The 16,683-nt window shown below is 40.8% G+C and overlaps 1 protein-coding gene across 4 annotated transcripts in view; it reads left to right on the top strand.

The window, feature by feature from the left end:
* The window catches only part of slc6a9 (solute carrier family 6 member 9), a 77,928-nt gene extending 64,052 nt beyond the window's left edge, over nucleotides 1-13,876 (top strand). For all 4 annotated transcript variants that reach the window (XM_047589157.1, XM_047589158.1, XM_047589156.1 and 1 more), the window contains 9 exons: nucleotides 93-225; nucleotides 389-523; nucleotides 603-706; nucleotides 2,366-2,603; nucleotides 3,452-3,586; nucleotides 3,663-3,762; nucleotides 4,956-5,056; nucleotides 5,894-6,064; nucleotides 6,880-13,876. In XM_047589157.1, the coding sequence (XP_047445113.1) occupies nucleotides 93-225; nucleotides 389-523; nucleotides 603-706; nucleotides 2,366-2,603; nucleotides 3,452-3,586; nucleotides 3,663-3,762; nucleotides 4,956-5,056; nucleotides 5,894-6,064; nucleotides 6,880-7,140 (1,378 nt within the window). In that variant the 3' untranslated portion in view covers nucleotides 7,141-13,876. The remainder of the gene's footprint in view (nucleotides 1-92; nucleotides 226-388; nucleotides 524-602; nucleotides 707-2,365; nucleotides 2,604-3,451; nucleotides 3,587-3,662; nucleotides 3,763-4,955; nucleotides 5,057-5,893; nucleotides 6,065-6,879) is intronic.
* The last annotated feature ends 2,807 nt before the right edge of the window (nucleotides 13,877-16,683 follow it).

Below are 16,683 nucleotides of genomic sequence, written 5' to 3'. Positions count from 1 at the left end.
TTTTTTGGCTGACCAAAACCAACATTGGCCAAACTTGAAAAGATGAAATATTTAATCATGTGAAACTCAGTCTTTCTGTCGGTCTCTCTCAGACACTACGTGCTGAACATCTCTGATGACATTGGGAACTTTGGAGAGGTCCGGCTTCCTATCCTGGGCTGCCTGGCCATATCCTGGTTTGTTGTCTTCCTCTGTCTCATTAGGGGTGTAAAATCTTCTGGAAAGGTGAGTATCATTCAAGCACACACACACACACACACACACACACACACACACACACACACACACACACACACACACACACACACACACACACACACATACTTATGCATTATGCACTACTGTTTTTTGAGAAAGTGATTTCACCAGCTTGTGTGATTGTTCTCAGGTGGTGTACTTCACTGCCACATTCCCCTACGTAGTTTTGACCATCTTGTTCATCCGTGGAATCACTCTGGATGGAGCCATCAATGGCATCAAGTACTACCTGACTCCACAGTGGCAGAAGGTCCTTGATGCAAAGGTAGGCTCTAGACTGAAATGGAAACATTTGTTCCTTCCTTTGTATCACTTCTGACTTTACTGTGGGTTTGTTGTTTTAGGTTTGGGGAGATGCTGCCTCACAGATCTTCTACTCCCTGGGTTGTGCCTGGGGGGGTCTCATTACCATGGCTTCCTATAATAAGTTCCACAACAACTGTTTCAGGTTGGTACACCTGACTATAGCTAAACAGAGAACTCACTGGTTTTCAGGCATACTTTAATATTTGAGGAAAATCACTTCCTTGTACACATAAACCAGAGCCAGGAGATTGTCGGGTTAGCACAAGATCAGTTAGCATAAGATAATTGTGTGTCCTAACTAACTCTGTGTACCAGCACACACGAGCACTAAAGCTCATGAATAAAGTTGTTCGTACTTACAAAGTGGTGAGACCCAGCAATTTCATGGGGTGTTGCAACAGGAACTGTTTTGATGCAACACAACCAGCAGAGGTTCACGTAAGTGATGGCTGCAATCAGAGAAAAAAGTCCACCACATGGAAAAAATTTTTAGACTTTATTTTGTGCGAACATCAAACATCAGTTATCAATCTGAGATCTGATGAGGGGTTCTGTTAAGTGTAGTGGTTCACCTCTGTATCCAGTGTTTGTGTGAAGTCAAGTCTTGGCTAGAAGGCTCAGCTATGATTGAGGGCTTGAGTTTTCCAGTGAGTGTGCACGCTAATGTCATTGCCAAGAAAAAAGCTCCAATGATAAGGAGGTAAAAAGTTTGTTAACCGTACACGTTTGAATTAATGCAGCTGGGTCCAATAATGAGTGAGTCAAAGAGCGCCTGAAGTGAGAAGAGCAAGGTAGAACTCAAGCCAGCTTCAAGACTATAGGTCTTAAACAAGAAGGTGAGATAAGGTTGGACAGGAGGAGGGATGGAGATAATGCTTTTTTGGACTTCAGAGGCTTGACACAGTGCTGTGCTCAAACACAAAGGAGAGTGAGCATAAAGCGTAGGAGAAGGTTAAGATAGAGGAAATGGGACAGAGGAGGAGATAAAGAGAGGAAAAGATGCCATTTATTCTCCTGGGCTTGCCCACACATGACAGAGTGAGGGCGCCAGGGGGTTAGAAGGGGCAGGGAGAAAGGCTGGAGATATAATATATTCTTCCGCCAGGAGCTTGAGGTGCGCTATCTGAGCATACAGCTGCACGACAGCCTAATCAGCTTGTGTTATGCCGCTCGATCTCTGTGGAGGCGCTCTCCTGTAACACCACCAATTGGTGCACATGCAGAAGTGCAGAATGTAGGACGGAGCAGGAGCCTCGGGGGTGAGAAAAGGACTGGCATCAAAGTCATCAAAGACATCCCCTCCGATAAACCCAACAGGAAATGTGGGGAAACAAAGGGCTGTGTAACCGCATAAGTCCCTTGTTAAATCCAAACAAAGTCTGAGTGAGAGTTAAGATTAAAGAGGTGTGCCAGACTTCCTCTACCTATCACAATAATGACAGCAGTGACAGAATTTTCAGGGGTACTACACAGCAATATATTTTCTCTTTCTAATTTTCTATAAATTAAAATGATTACCCTGATTGCATAACAATTAAGAAATCTGTGTTTCCAAATGACTTTATTAGTAAAAATCTATTTTCATAAAATCATCATTTATAGATGTAAAGTCTACTCTTAGATGTAGATACATTAAGTCATCACTTACTTTAAATATATAGATGTAATTGAATTTTCTTTTCAATACAAGTGTGTAAATGAATACTAGTCTTTTTAGTCCTGCATTTTAAACGTACCCATTTTATTTCCCAGCAGTTTAATGAACCTACAACCTGTTTTTCCACCCCCTTTCAACATCCAGAGACAGCATCATCATCAGCATAACCAACTGTGCGACCAGCGTGTACGCCGGCTTCGTCATTTTTTCCATCCTGGGCTTCATGGCGCACCACCTGAACGTCCCTGTGTCGGAGGTGGCAGACCACGGACCGGGCCTGGCCTTTGTCGCTTACCCAGAAGCCCTCACTCTGCTCCCCATCTCACCACTCTGGTCACTGCTTTTTTTCTTCATGCTCATCCTTCTGGGACTGGGGACTCAGGTGAGAGCAAACTTGAATCTACATGTTTCATTATGAATTTTATGAAATCAGAGTGGTGCAACATCGTTTGCCCTTCGCATGTAATGTATATGTTCTCAGTTCAGTCTTGACATGATGGGATGATTAGAGCTCTGCAACTTTGAATATCTGTATTTGTCTATATATATATGTACTGTTTGGGTAGACATACAGATATTTATATATATATAGAGAGAGAGAGATAAATTGTGTTTTTTTTATGTTTTCCACTGGAGCCTTGTAAGATTACAGTTGATTTTCGATCTATATTCCTGCTGGTAATCCTTCTTACAAATAAGCGCACACCTCCACGTTGACGCTCAAGTGAAGTCATTAAAATGAGAACCAGTGTGAATTGTGATAAGATTTGATCTGGATGTGCATCTTAACATGTAATTTCTGGTCAGCGGTAGAAAAATCATGCCGTGTGTGCAGCTGCACACACGGCAAGCGGTTGTTGTGACTTTAATGATCTGCTGACTTTTCCTGTAGCGCCACCTTGCGGTTGACATGTGTATAGGCGAGAGGACATTTGGATGTAGAAGTGGTGTTCATGATGAAATAAGATGGTTAATAGGATACACCTACTAAACAACCATCATGTTTGCATGGCCAGTGAATTTAGTAAGAAATGAAGTGGGTAAGTTAGGCTTCACAAGGCCAGTGGAATGGCAAAAAATAAGTGTACAGATGAAAGTAGAGTTTCCTCCTAAAATCTGAGTTTGAGCTTTAAATGATGTTGTTAGCTACATCTTAACATAACTCAATAGTGGGTGTGGAAAATGTTACCACTGAAAGCTGCCCCTGATCATCCTCCCCTGCTCTGGCAGTTCTGTCTGTTGGAGACCCTGGTGACGGCCATCGTGGACGAGATCGGCACAGACTGGATCATCAGGAACAAGACGGTGGTCACGCTGTCAGTGGCCATAGTTGGTTTCCTACTGGGAGTGCCACTAACAACACAAGTAAGTACGTTCAGATCACGTCTTTGAACCCAACCCATCTGAGCTGTGTTGTCTCATTCCCTTTTTATGTGCGCAGGCAGGAATCTATTGGCTGTTACTGATGGACAACTATGCTGCTAGTTTCTCTTTGGTCATCATCTCCTGCATCATGTGTATCTGCGTCATGTATGTTTATGGTAAGGAGGGAAAACCACTCAACATGCCGGTGCTCTCAAACTAATTTCCTGGAACACAACAACAGTGTTATACATTGTTACACGGGTACTGACTGTGGTTTTAAGTCTGGGATGATTGGCTGTAGATAAGCATAATGACTGTACAGAGAGATAGCTTCAGCCGTTTGAAATATTTACTGTCAGCAAAGAATGAAATAAAAGCTGGAGACGGGTGTACAGGAGAATGAAGGTGATTTTCTGTACGTGAATTCTAAAGATTTCCACCTCCTTTGAATCAAAAGAACGTGAGATTCATTGTAAGCTTACCCACATAAAACATTCATGCAATGGAAATTCACTGAACAAAAGGCAGAGATACTAATTTTCTCTATTAAAGGCAGGCTGAACACCCCAATCTTTTTTCACATTATGTATCTCAGATATAATGTGAGAATGTCATAGACACCAGATTGAAAATGCTGCAAAATACAGAGGGATTTACGGTACCTTGCACCATTTAGGTCAGCTTGTTTGGAGAGGGTTTCAGCATAATAGATGTCTGTTCATACTGGAAAAAAAGAACAAAAAACGTTTTGATAATGCCATGTTCAGACTGCCTTGAGTCGCACCCGCCCGACGAAGCGGCATTCAGTTGACACTCAGGTAGATTGGATTTACTCACCAAGAGCTTTTTCAAGGAAACAGACTCACAGCCATTGTTCAGTTTTCATAAATATGCCGGTAAATGTGCCTCAAGTTTCCAGGAGAACATTGCTTTCTAAGTAGCATAGTCATAGTGGGAAGTTTGCACTTCATCTGCATACTTCATCACAGATACAGAATCCGGTAAATAAAGACTTCAATCAGCAAAAGTCCTGACAATGCAGCAAGCTCTATGGGACATTGCATTGGTTGGATTTGTATGTCTATTGCTGCAATAACAATTGAAACCGTGAAAATCCCAGAAGCAAATACTAAGGTAACAGGGACATGGGCAAATTTGCTTTTAATAAAAGAGGAGGTGAATCAAACAAATATTACGATGTCCTTCATGGTCATTTTCATCCTGATTGAACTTTTCACTCTCATTTTTAGGCTGATAGATAGTATGATCATCTTATCTTTATCATATCATAATATGTAGTTTGGATTAGCAGTATCTCCCCACTGTGTACTGTACTGAACTTCAGGTTGACGTTTTTCCTCTCCTGCAGGTCACAGGAACTACTTTAAGGATGTCGAGATGATGCTGGGCTTCCCCCCTCCTCTCTTCTTCAAAGTCTGCTGGAGATTCATCTCCCCCGTTATTATCTCTGTAAGTGGACGCACACACCGTACATACTGATTCAATCAAACGTACTGGTTGAATGTGTTGGCAAAATTAAACATAACTACAGTCAAACAAAGCAACTCCTCAAACATTTCTGGAGAGTTTACTGTTGCAGGGACCAAAACCACACACTGGCTCAGCAATCTGAAGAATGTTCAGTTGAAGGTTCCCAACTTCCCCTTGTTGCTGACACATTGTTAGGGACCTAACCTACTTTTGAGCTGCCATCGCTGCTAATCTGCTTGGCTACTGTTGTTTTTGTTTCCAGTCTAAACCTCTAAAAGCAAATCTTTGTGACTGGAAAAAGAATCATGCAGCAGCTATCAAAGGCATTTCCCAAGCAGGCGCATTAGTCCTCTAAGCTGTTGGGCTGACCAAGAAACTCATTGTTGTGGATTACTGGTCAGATTTCAGGCACTTTTGTTCTCTCTTTCATTTCGCTACACAGATTAATGCTCTGTCCTCCAGGACCTCTGCTAGGACTATGACTAAGCAGACTGCAGTTGTCTACAGCCAGGATTTGTTGACTTAATTATCTGCAGCTTTTAAGTTAGCTGTCTGGTGTGCTGCTGACAAAACTGATCTCACCTGCAGTCATTCATTCATGCATGTTGTTGTGTAACACTGAAATGTATGAGTGAAATACACTTAAACACTATAACTTATTTTATTTACCCATATGTATATGGCACATATCTTGTGCAAAAGCATTCAGTATACATGTATATTGTTCTAACATAACATTTTCTCTTTGCATATGTACCAAGGAGACGTATTAACATTCAGTAAAACTTCATTACCTATCTGTCTTGTGTCCCTTAGTTCATCCTGATCTTCACAGTGATCCAGTACAAGCCCATCACTTACAACGACTACGTGTATCCCGGCTGGTCTTTGGCTATCGGCTTTGCCATGGCTCTGTCCTCGGTGGTCTGCATACCCATCTATGCCCTCTACAAGATCTCAAGGTCCCCAGGAGCCACCTTTAGAGAGGTATAGCATGTAATATAAACGCCTTTTTCTACAGGAATGGAAGTTAATGAAAGTTAAATGTTTTTTTTTTGTTGTTTTTAAACTTGTGCATGCGACGAAACTCGGACTAAAATCCTTAAATCCTTAACATCAACTGAGAGACTGAAAAGCTCTGGAGTGTCTTAAATGTGTATTTCAACGCGAATCTGTTCAGAAAATTTAATTGCCAGTTGTTATTAGTTAAGCTCTGAAAGCATGAACAGTGTTAAATGGTGTTTCAAAATTAAGTGTCAGTTGTTGCAGAGAGCGCTTGAAGTTCCCGTTGAAATGTAAGGGTCTGGGCTTATAGTCATGCTGAAGGCGGAGTGAAAAGTTGGTCGTAGTGAGAAGATAGGAAAGGAAGCGAAACCACATATTTTCATACGGCCTCTCCAGCGAGACTTTGATATTGTTGCACTGGGTTGTGCGCACAAAAGTGGCACAAATAGTTGTGAACGAAACAAAGAGAGGAGCGGGCCAGTCAAAGCATAAAGTGGGTGGCGGCGGACAAACAATAAATCCTCTTTAAGAGATGAAAGCAGTTGAAGTGTCATTTCACTGAAATACGGTGACATCAACTGCAGTAACAAGAACAAAGGTAACATTTTGATATTTTAGTTGAAGTGTCAGTCACAGATGTGTGTCTACTACAGCAATTACCTGAAAAAACAAAAGCAGTTGAAATGCCAGGTCTGAATGCATCTGTTTTTATGGAGTTTACCTTCCTTCTCATCTTCTCATCTTTTGACTTGTTCTCCATTTCCTCTCTGAATAACGATCCCCTCTTTCTGTCTCAGCGGTTGAAGTACGCATGCCGAGCACATCCAAAGTGGGGCCCCGCCCTCCAGGAGCACCGGACAGGCCGCTACGCCCCCATGGCTTCTGAAGACACCGTGGAGGCCCGTCCCCTGAAGGAGAAGGAGGAGCTGAAGGAAGAGCAGAAGGAGGACGAGAAGGAGAAGGAGAAGGAGAGGGAGAGGAAGGATGAGATCAGCCTCACCATCCAGGGAAGCAACGGCTCCACCAACACACACAACAACCCCAACCCCAGCGCATAGACGCCCCCCACCCCCACCCACGCTCGGTCAGCACTAGCGGGCACGGCGCCCCAACCCGTCACCTCCGTCTTCTCCCCTTTTCCTCCCCTCTCCTCCATCCTCACCCCACTTTCCCACAGTCTTCTGTGGGGGAGATCCCATTCACTGGAGACCTTTACATATTGTAAGGGCTTATTATATCTATCCTAACCTCTTCTGTCTATCTATCTGTGTGTTGTCTCTAGATAAGCGAAGGAAAAAAAAATCGAAAGGAAGAAAAAAAAATTGGGTCATCATCCAAAAGATCTGTGTGTACAGTGTGTTGGTGTGTGTGTGTGAGCGGGTGAGTGAGTTGTTAATTTGTTCCACATAATTTAATAATGCAGTTTGTTTTTTCCTTTCATTTTTTTGTAAACCATGTATATGTCATCTTCATATGCAGTTAGAGGTACAGTAGATTGTGAAGCTGCATGTGTTCGTTTTGTGCATGCAGCTGATTAGAGACACACACTGTTCTCCTTTACCCTGTTTAGCTGGTTGTGTTTGGGATGGGTGATTGGAAAGCTGGAGACTTTTTTTTTGCGGTACTGTGACATAGAGAGAGGGAGGGAAGGTGGGTAGACTGCGCCTGTACTGGCCATTTACAGTCCGATGATGGTAAAAGATGGAAATAAGTCCCATTCTCTAGCCAGAAAAAGAGGCAGATACACTCATACACTTTTACAGCGTATATTTTACAACACACAGTGACCTCAATCATAGTTGATCTCAACTTAAGACTAAGCCTGTCGTTTTTTTTTTTTATGCTGCTTCTTATAAAAGAAAAAGTTCTCCAGAGCACAAATATTTAACACCCGAGATAGTGACTGACACCTAGAGCTGAGTTTCTGTGGACATTTCCTCCAGTAGTGACTTTTCTTGGCCCATTAAAGCTGCTTAAACTCAGCTGAGAGCCATCAGTGAACTTTAACTGTACTGTAACCCTGCATTCACACAGACTTATGCACACATACGCGCACACAAAGTTTATTTGTTCTGGACAGCAGTGGTCCCCGTGCCCATTTCTCAGGGTCCAAGTGGAGGTAAACTTTACGGTTCCTCGCCTGTGGAAACCTTCCTGGCCTGCTTAGAATAGAGGGACCAAAACCACCTGACTTTCCCTGCTGTTGACAAAACACCTACACATATACACAAAAAACAAATAAATAAAAAAGGTGGATGCAACTCTGTAAACAGAAGTGCCATCTCTTCCTAAGTCTTCCAGGCATTCTTTTTGAGTGAAATGCATCGTGGGATGTGGTCTGTGGTCTGTGAAAGAGAAGCTTGGATAGAAAGTCTGTCGTAGTTGGTGTCTCCCATGGATCGTAGCAAACTTTCCCGTTCAGACATGCCACCAAAAACATTACCGAAGTTACCTGCACATGTTTTTGGTAACATGTGTCTCAGAGACTGATATGCAGGTCCGTCTCTTACAGTCAATGGAACCTTTAATGTATTTACGGAATCTTTTAGTAAAACTCTCCGTTTTTGAAGCTCTGAGCCGAGCTGTGCTGTAACTGACGGAGAGGCAGGAAGCAGAGAGAAGCTGCTTGTTTTCAGAGTAACTCTTCAGTGTTAAAACTTATGTAGTCTTAAATGTAGCTGCATAGTATTGTTGTCTCAGTAGACGTCTCCTTTTTACCTCTCATTATTGTAAAGTAACTTAGTAAATAATAATAAAGCACAGCGTATGTTTATTTTGTACAAAAAAATAAAAACTACAGAATCAGAATTAACCATGTTTACCATTCCTCATATGTGACTTGATATATTTTGATGGAGGTGTGGGATACAGCAGAGAGGGCTCTCATTAGCACGCGGGGTTAGGTTTCCCAAGGGCGCCCGATTGGAAAGCGTCCACTGTGTCGTTGTAGCAGCGTGGCGGCAGAGGTTAATGGAATTATAAAGACAGAACAAACACATGCTCAAGATCCTCAGATGTTTTTTCAGACATTTGTTCAGATGGTAGGGAGATGGGTTTAGTCTCCCAGGTGGGGAGAATTTGGGGGATTGCTTTAGCTCTGGCGCTGTTGCTTCACAATGTATTTCAAGTTTGTGAGTGGTCAGTTCCTCAGTTTGGATACTGGCAGGGCTATTATACTAGTGTGAGCATTGAACATATTAACATAATGCACAATATTGTATACTGCATGTTGACTTTTTTAGCTTAGCATAAAGATTTTCTGAAGTGCAGGTTTGAAGCTCAGTAAGGTGCTGCGCCGGTGGCCGCCATCTGTGTCTGACTCCACCGGGCCAGGACAACGGACAGATAGGTGGAGTTTGAGTGGAGCAGAGGCGGGCAGTAGACCCCTAGTCAGGCGGATAGAAACTTGTGATGGCAACCACCTGTCACCCATAATTATGCATGACCTTAAGCCTTGATGTAATTTAAACAGGTGAGTTAACTGGGCATTTTAACATGGAGATCAATAGGGATCGACTTGTTTTTAGAGCTAAACCTCAGTGAGCATTTGAAAAGCTGCAGTTTTGGGCAGTTCTTCTTGCATGTTGACTTCATCTCATGATATCTTTCTTGTTTAATATGCAAAAAAACCCATTTCTTGTTGCCTGGCAACAGGTGTTGGCCAAGAGATAGTCTGGTAAATAATGTTTTTAATGACCAGTCTGTTGTACAATGGAGATATAATCCCCTAAAGATGAATTTTGGACAGAGCCACACTGAAGTCTTTATGCTTAGCTAATATATAGGCTACCTTGATGCTAGCTGCAGCACCATATTTGCAGTTAGGCCCAGACATATTTGGACAGTGACACGATCTTCATGATTTTGGCTCTACATGCTACCAGTTCAAGTGGTTAAGCAAAAATATCCGACGAAACATTAAGGAATAGCAACCATTTTAAAACAAAGTCTCCTCATTTCAGAGGCTCAAAAGTAATTGGACAAATTAACAGTAGCCTACCACGAATAAAATCCTTTGCAGGTAATGACTACCTGAGGTCTGGAACCCATGGATCAACAAAGGCTGGGTTTCCTCTTTTGTAATGCTTTGCCAGACCTTTTACTGAAGCTGTCTTCAGTTGTTGCTTGTTTGTGGGTCTTTCTGCCTTACGTTTTGTCTTAAGCAAGTAAAATGCAGCTCAGTTAGCTTGAGATATGGTGACTGACTCAGACATTGCAGGATATTCCACTTCTTAACCTTAAAAATCTCCTGCGTTGATTTTGCAGTTGGGTTTGAGTCATTGTATATTGGCACTGTGAAACACTGTCCAATAAACTCTGGCTGAATTTGAGTAGAAAATATATCCCTTCTGTCACATCCTCAATAAACACTGGTGACCCAGTACCATTGGAAGCCCTGCATGGCTATGCATCGCACTGCCACCACCATGCTTTACAGATGTGTTTTACTTTGGATCATCAGCTGTTCCAAGCCTTCTGCATATGTCTTTCTTCCCCCCATCCTGGTAGAGGTTCATCTTAGATTCATCTGTCCAAAGAATGCTGTCCTAGAACTGGGCTGGTGTCTTTTGATGTTTATTGACAAAATCTAATTTGGCCTTTCTATTGTTGATCCTGATTAATGGTTTGTGCATTGTGGTGAAGCCACTGTATCTACACTCTAGTCATTGGTAGTCTTCTGTTTATTGTAGACCTAGGTACTGACACACCTACTTCCTGGACAGTGCTCTTCACTTGGTTGGATGTCGTGAGGGGTTTTTCTTCACCTTGGAAAGGATCTTGCAGTCATCCACCACTGCTGTTTTCCGTAGTTGTCCAGGCCTTTTTGAGAGCTCATCAATGTGCTCTTTTTTTTTTTCTCAGAATGTACCAAACCAATGATTTGTCCACCCCTAAAACTTCAGCTATCTCTCAGATGGATATTGGTTTTTTTTTTGGTCTGCTTTCATTGAGATCTCCTATGACTACACGTTGTGGGTTCACAGCAACACCTTCCAAATGCTAATGCCACACCTAGAATCAACTCCAGACCTTTTGCCTGCTTAAATAATGAAGGATTAGCGAGGGACTAGCTTTTCAGTCAACTTTCCAATTACTTTTGGTCCCTTAAAAAAGAGGCAGCTGCATATTAAATAGCTTTAATTCCTAAACCCTTCTTCCAGTTTGGATGTAAATACCCTCAAATTACAGCTGAGAGTCTGCGGTTTTAGCCCACATTGAATATACAACTGTATCTTGAACATGTTTTGACCAACAGCTAAAATAACAAAACTTGTGTTGGTGACGAAACAGGGACCTAACTGTAGCTAACAGACATAAGCGTGGCATTGACCCTCTTTTGTAACTCTCAGCAAGACAGTAAATAAGAACATTTGCCCAGAAGAGCAAATGACTATTGACAGAATAGTACATGTGAGTGATTTTTCAGCTTAATTCGAGCACAGCGTCAGACTGAATTTGCACATGCTTTTGCCACTATTCTCCATGATTGTGTGTATACATAGTGTTTTGTTTTTTTGTTTTTTTTTTACCATGGCAGTGTGGTTGCTTTTATAATCTACAGGATGACACTCAGGATAGTAGAGGCACAAAGGAGGCGTAGCTGGCAACTGGGCACAAAAAGCCCAGCAGGCACAAGCACGTCAAGGAAGCAGCAGTGATGAAAAGGCCAGTGTTAAGCACAGGAGCTCAATAATTGTGAACCAGGATAAACACAGTGAGCATTCTGAAACAAGCACAAGCATTTGTATCCAGGTTTATAAGTGATTTATACAGGAAAATAATAGAATGTGTTCTCATAGATGAAGAAATGTAGCTTTGGTTGGTAGCTAGTGGTCTGCTTCTGGCTCATTCACAAACTACTCACACCACCCATAAAGTATTTTGTAATAATTTTAATGAAATCACTGAAAAACCAGGTGCTGTATGAAACAATACATTGTCCACATTCTAAAGACACAATGTTGCTTTTTCCGAAACGCTAGGAAGTCCCCTTTCTAAATGAGAGATATGAGGTTATTCTCAGTGTATATTGGGACAGCTCGTAGCTCAGACCAAGTCATGTTTGCGATTGCCTGTCTCGTGCATTCATGTTGTAATAAGTGAAGCTTAGCCGCCCTGCGATCTCTCTACATATCCCAGCCCTCGCCATCTCTGCTGGCCCTGCATCTCTTCCTCCCATTGTACAGTAATGTAAAAAAACAAAAAAAACAAAAAAAAACTATATAATCGGACTGTGTGCGTGTTTCTCATTGCTTTTACTTTGGGGAGTGGGTCAGTATGTTTTTCGCTAGTCGGGGGAGGGCGGGTATCGATCGATTCGTTTTTTGATTTGTCGTTTTTTTCTTGTAGTGTAACGTAGACGATGTCAGGTGCATTGTGTATGCTGTGTGTAGTGGATTAGCTCTTACTGCTGAGCCTGCATGTAGAGCAGGTGTAGTGTCAGTGTTGATGTCCATGTACCTCTAATCTATCAGAACTAGCCGAGTCCTATTCTAATAACATACAGTCTATCTTTAAAGAAAAAAAAACATTTTGTACTAAAAGAAGAGAACTACTTATTTTGTCTTCAGATTTTAATCACTGTTTATCCATGTTCAATGACACTACTTGTTTTTGTTCGTTTTTGAAGTTGTATTCATAGAAAATTAAGATAAACCCGGCTGATATTAAAAGCATTGCCAAACAAAAAGCTTTGGATCGAAACTTGAACTACAAAAGAATGGCTAATTTTTACTGTGTGCTCTGGTGTAGAAGGCGGCTGCAGATACGTGACTTTACTTATTTTCAGTTTTCATGTGTGTATGTGTTTTTTTTTTTTTTTTTTTTAACAGTCTTACATCTACTCCAAGCTATTTCACACGGTGCAGTCATTCACCACTGTTTCTCTTTAATATCATGTGGCCCTTAAACTGAATAGATTGGCTGTTTCTTTCCAAGTTGTTACAAAAAAAAAGAGAAAAAATCTAAACACCAAAATTACTCTGCAACCAGGACTGAATCAGCATCAGGAACTCACATTTTCATTCTTGTGCTTAACATTGTTAGAATCGTTTTATGTGGACATTTTAGGCAAGTAATGCGGCAGTTCAAAGTTCAATTTCTTCCATCCAGACCTGAAAATAGTATTGATTGGCCCAGATCTTTAAATATTAATGCGCCCTTGCTTAGTGTCACTGTACACCTAGAACGGAACCGAGGCAAAGGTTCGGACCATTTCTGTGCACAAATTCCTGGCACGACTGCTGAAACGTAAAACAAAACTGTGATTTCACCTTGCTTCTGTGGTTCTCTGTGATTACAGAACGTTACCTCTTGAAATTCTTACCACTGCTCATATAAGAATAATCTCATGTTACGCAGCACTTTAAAGAAACCATTAGTTTATAAGCAACAGGAAATATACAGTATCTATATCTATACATATATATGTAGTTGCAATAATACACCACATTTCTATTTTTTTTTTTTTTTTTTTTTTTTTAGAGGAGAGAGGGGACAAAAGTAAATAAAAAAAATATCAGCGGTCTGGTTGAAAGAAACCACGTGTTGTTGCTATGCCAACGTGAGCCGTTTCATGGGAGAACTGGAGAGGAAAAGCACAAGTGAGGAGAGAGAGCACAGATGCTCTGGTACCTTCTATCATATCTATCAGTCTATCTATCTAACCATGTCTGTTCTACTCGTTCTTCAACCTTTAGGGCCAAAATCCATTGAAATGTCTTTAGTCCTGTCAGCTGTATATCGTAAACTGTTGAATTACAAAATGGTAAATAAAATCTATTTTAAAGATCAGTTCTTGTGGTTTATTGTGAAGGATTTTGTGTGTGTTCCACTGACTGTTCTGGATGCAGGATTTAGTTTATATCATTCATTTTAGCTATATTTAAATAATTTTTCCTATATACCTCAAATAGTTGTCTAATTTCTTCATACTTTAAAGCAGGGGGCTTCAACATTTTTCAGGCCAAGGACCTTCTACCAACCATATGTGTTCTACATTAAACTCGGCCTAGTGTTGTTCATTTTGCATTCAATATTAAGCTTTTCAAATACAAAGTTTCAAATATTCATTTTGGTTTTTATTTCAAACTTGTGGGGCGGCCAACTGCCGTAGACCTAAACATACCTGACTTAAACTTAGCAGTGTTTTTAACTTGTAATATGTGGCCTTGTGATTGGCTCAGCAGCGATAGGGGTGGGGCCTACTGTGTACAGGAGGTTTAGATTGACAGGTCTCAGCTAGTGTAACGCTCTGTGTAAAATGGTGCTCTGCTGAGACAGCTCCTGTATCGCTGAATGAGTCAACTGCTGGCTGACGGACAACGTCTTCTACCTCCATTTATCCCTTTACTAGAATATGTTGTATTTAAAGAAATAAAAATTTGTGGGGAAAATTTGATATTTATTATTATTATTATTATTATTATTATTATTATTATTGTTATTATTATTTACCTCCACAGACCCATACTTTACACCAAATCTGTTATTGTGGAAAATCCCTTTGTATATCGAACAAACCCTTAACAACAAAGGTTACTACAAAAGTACGAAAAAATATTTTCTTTATTCAACTTCATTAAAGGTTGAAATTACATTACATTAATGCCATACATCAAATCAAACCTTGAATCCTGTTCATAGAACAAGACCAAACTAGTTATTCTTGCACAAATGCAGTGGATATAATGATCAGATTAGTTTGGTCAAATAAAGTCATGAAATGCATTGTGATTAAACACATATAGTACAAGATAAGATAATACTTTATTGATCCCCATTGGGGAAATTCAGATGTTACAGCAGCAGACAAAAGTCAGAAAAAATAGTGACCAGAAAGACATTAAATAGGACACAGAGAGCAGGCAAACAACATTAAAAAGGACAAATAGCCCATAGATCACACAAGAGATCAGCAACCCAACAATCCAATTCAGAATACTCAAAGTTCCACTGTAAAACTATTTCAAACCATCTAAAAGAAAAAGGTCAACAGATTCATGGCACAAGCTGCATACTGTGTACAGAGTGAGCAGTTGTATTTTCCCCCATCTTTAGCAATTATTGAAGGCAACACTACCCAGTACTTCTCAAGGAGAAAAACTCAGAGGAAACATTAGTTCACTGATCTCTGTGGGCTTTGCTGAGGCCAGGAGTAAAATGTCAACCTTTCCTCCCACATAGAGCAATGCAGCAGCCCTCGACCCTGCAGGTGACTCAGTCTCAGTGCTGCATTAACTGTCGGGCGGTAAAATACAGAAGGCCATTTCAATCAGGACAGACTTTGATCCGAGCCAAGAATGAATAATTTAAATGATGCATGCAACAGAAAAATGTGAAAGTGTTCGGTATATATATATATATATATATACTGAACACATTTTATATATATGTATTTATGTATATATATACACACACACACACATATATATGTATATATATACATACATATATACACCTGTATATACACACACACACACACACACATATATATATATATACACCTGTGTAGAGAATGAGAAGAAGAGAAAGCTAGAGCTAGAGCTCTAAAAGCTAAAAAGCTGGAGCTGTGGGCAGGATGAGGAGAGGACTGATGAGCTTGACCTGAGCCCTGGAGGTGACCAGGTTGGAGGGAGGGCAAACGCAATAACACAATATATATTTAAATGTGACAGCGAATAAGTGGGTGTGCAAAAAAGTGGAAAAAATAAATAAATAAATAAATCTATAAAGAAGAATAAATAAATAAAGAAGATTGAATTCACGCTGAGCTTCATCCAATGGCTTTCCTATTAGTTGGCAAGATTATTACATTAGGAGTAAAATGCATGCCCTTCCTTCTCGGGATCAATGTGAGAGGGGGTTTTCCAATTCAACATATTGGAGAATATATGTTGTTCAATTATCTAACATGGAATAATTCATAAAATTCCACCACACAGACTGGAATTTGACATAAAGCCAAAGGTTCGGTGTAAAATAATGGTGACTCAGCTGTGCAGTCCGTGCGAATGCCCTGGATACTGGATGAAAAGAGCCTGAGCAGTGATCGCAGTGCCACATGGAGTCAGGAGAGGGCAGCATGACTGTAATTATTAAGTCATCTGACATGAAGGCCAGCTGCAGCTCTCTCCAAGTCAACACTGGCATGAAGAGGATTAAAGGAAGCAGCCAAATGTTGTGTCATAGAAATGTCCAGCAGCCGCATTTGACTTCTCTTTTGATTTTTTTTTTTTTGTTTTGTTTTGTTTTGTTTATTCTCAGTGGACGTAGGTGGATATCGTGACATTCCAGTTTGGCTCCAGAGACATTCAGCAAAACAAGGCATGCTTGCTTATATAGCACTGAGGAGATGTGATGTTTGTTGAAACCTAAAATACAAAAGAGATTGATTTTAAACGCATCTGTCTCCACTGACACTGAGTTATCCAGACTATGGGAACAGATAATCTGTATCTCTAAAGCCTTTTGACATTTGTCTTGATGGCACAAAGGGAACTCATGTGTGATTCTCCTCTCATACTTATAAGAATTACAAAATAACGCACGTCAGACAAATTGGAAAGAAGCTGGTTCTGTTCTCGGGATCTTTAGATTTT

The sequence above is a fragment of the Mugil cephalus genome, chromosome 7 (genome assembly GCF_022458985.1).
Source record: "Mugil cephalus isolate CIBA_MC_2020 chromosome 7, CIBA_Mcephalus_1.1, whole genome shotgun sequence".
Lineage (NCBI taxonomy): Eukaryota > Metazoa > Chordata > Actinopteri > Mugiliformes > Mugilidae > Mugil > Mugil cephalus.
The sequence above is the reverse complement of the archived record's forward strand: the minus strand, read 5'-3'. Positions and strand labels throughout refer to the sequence as shown.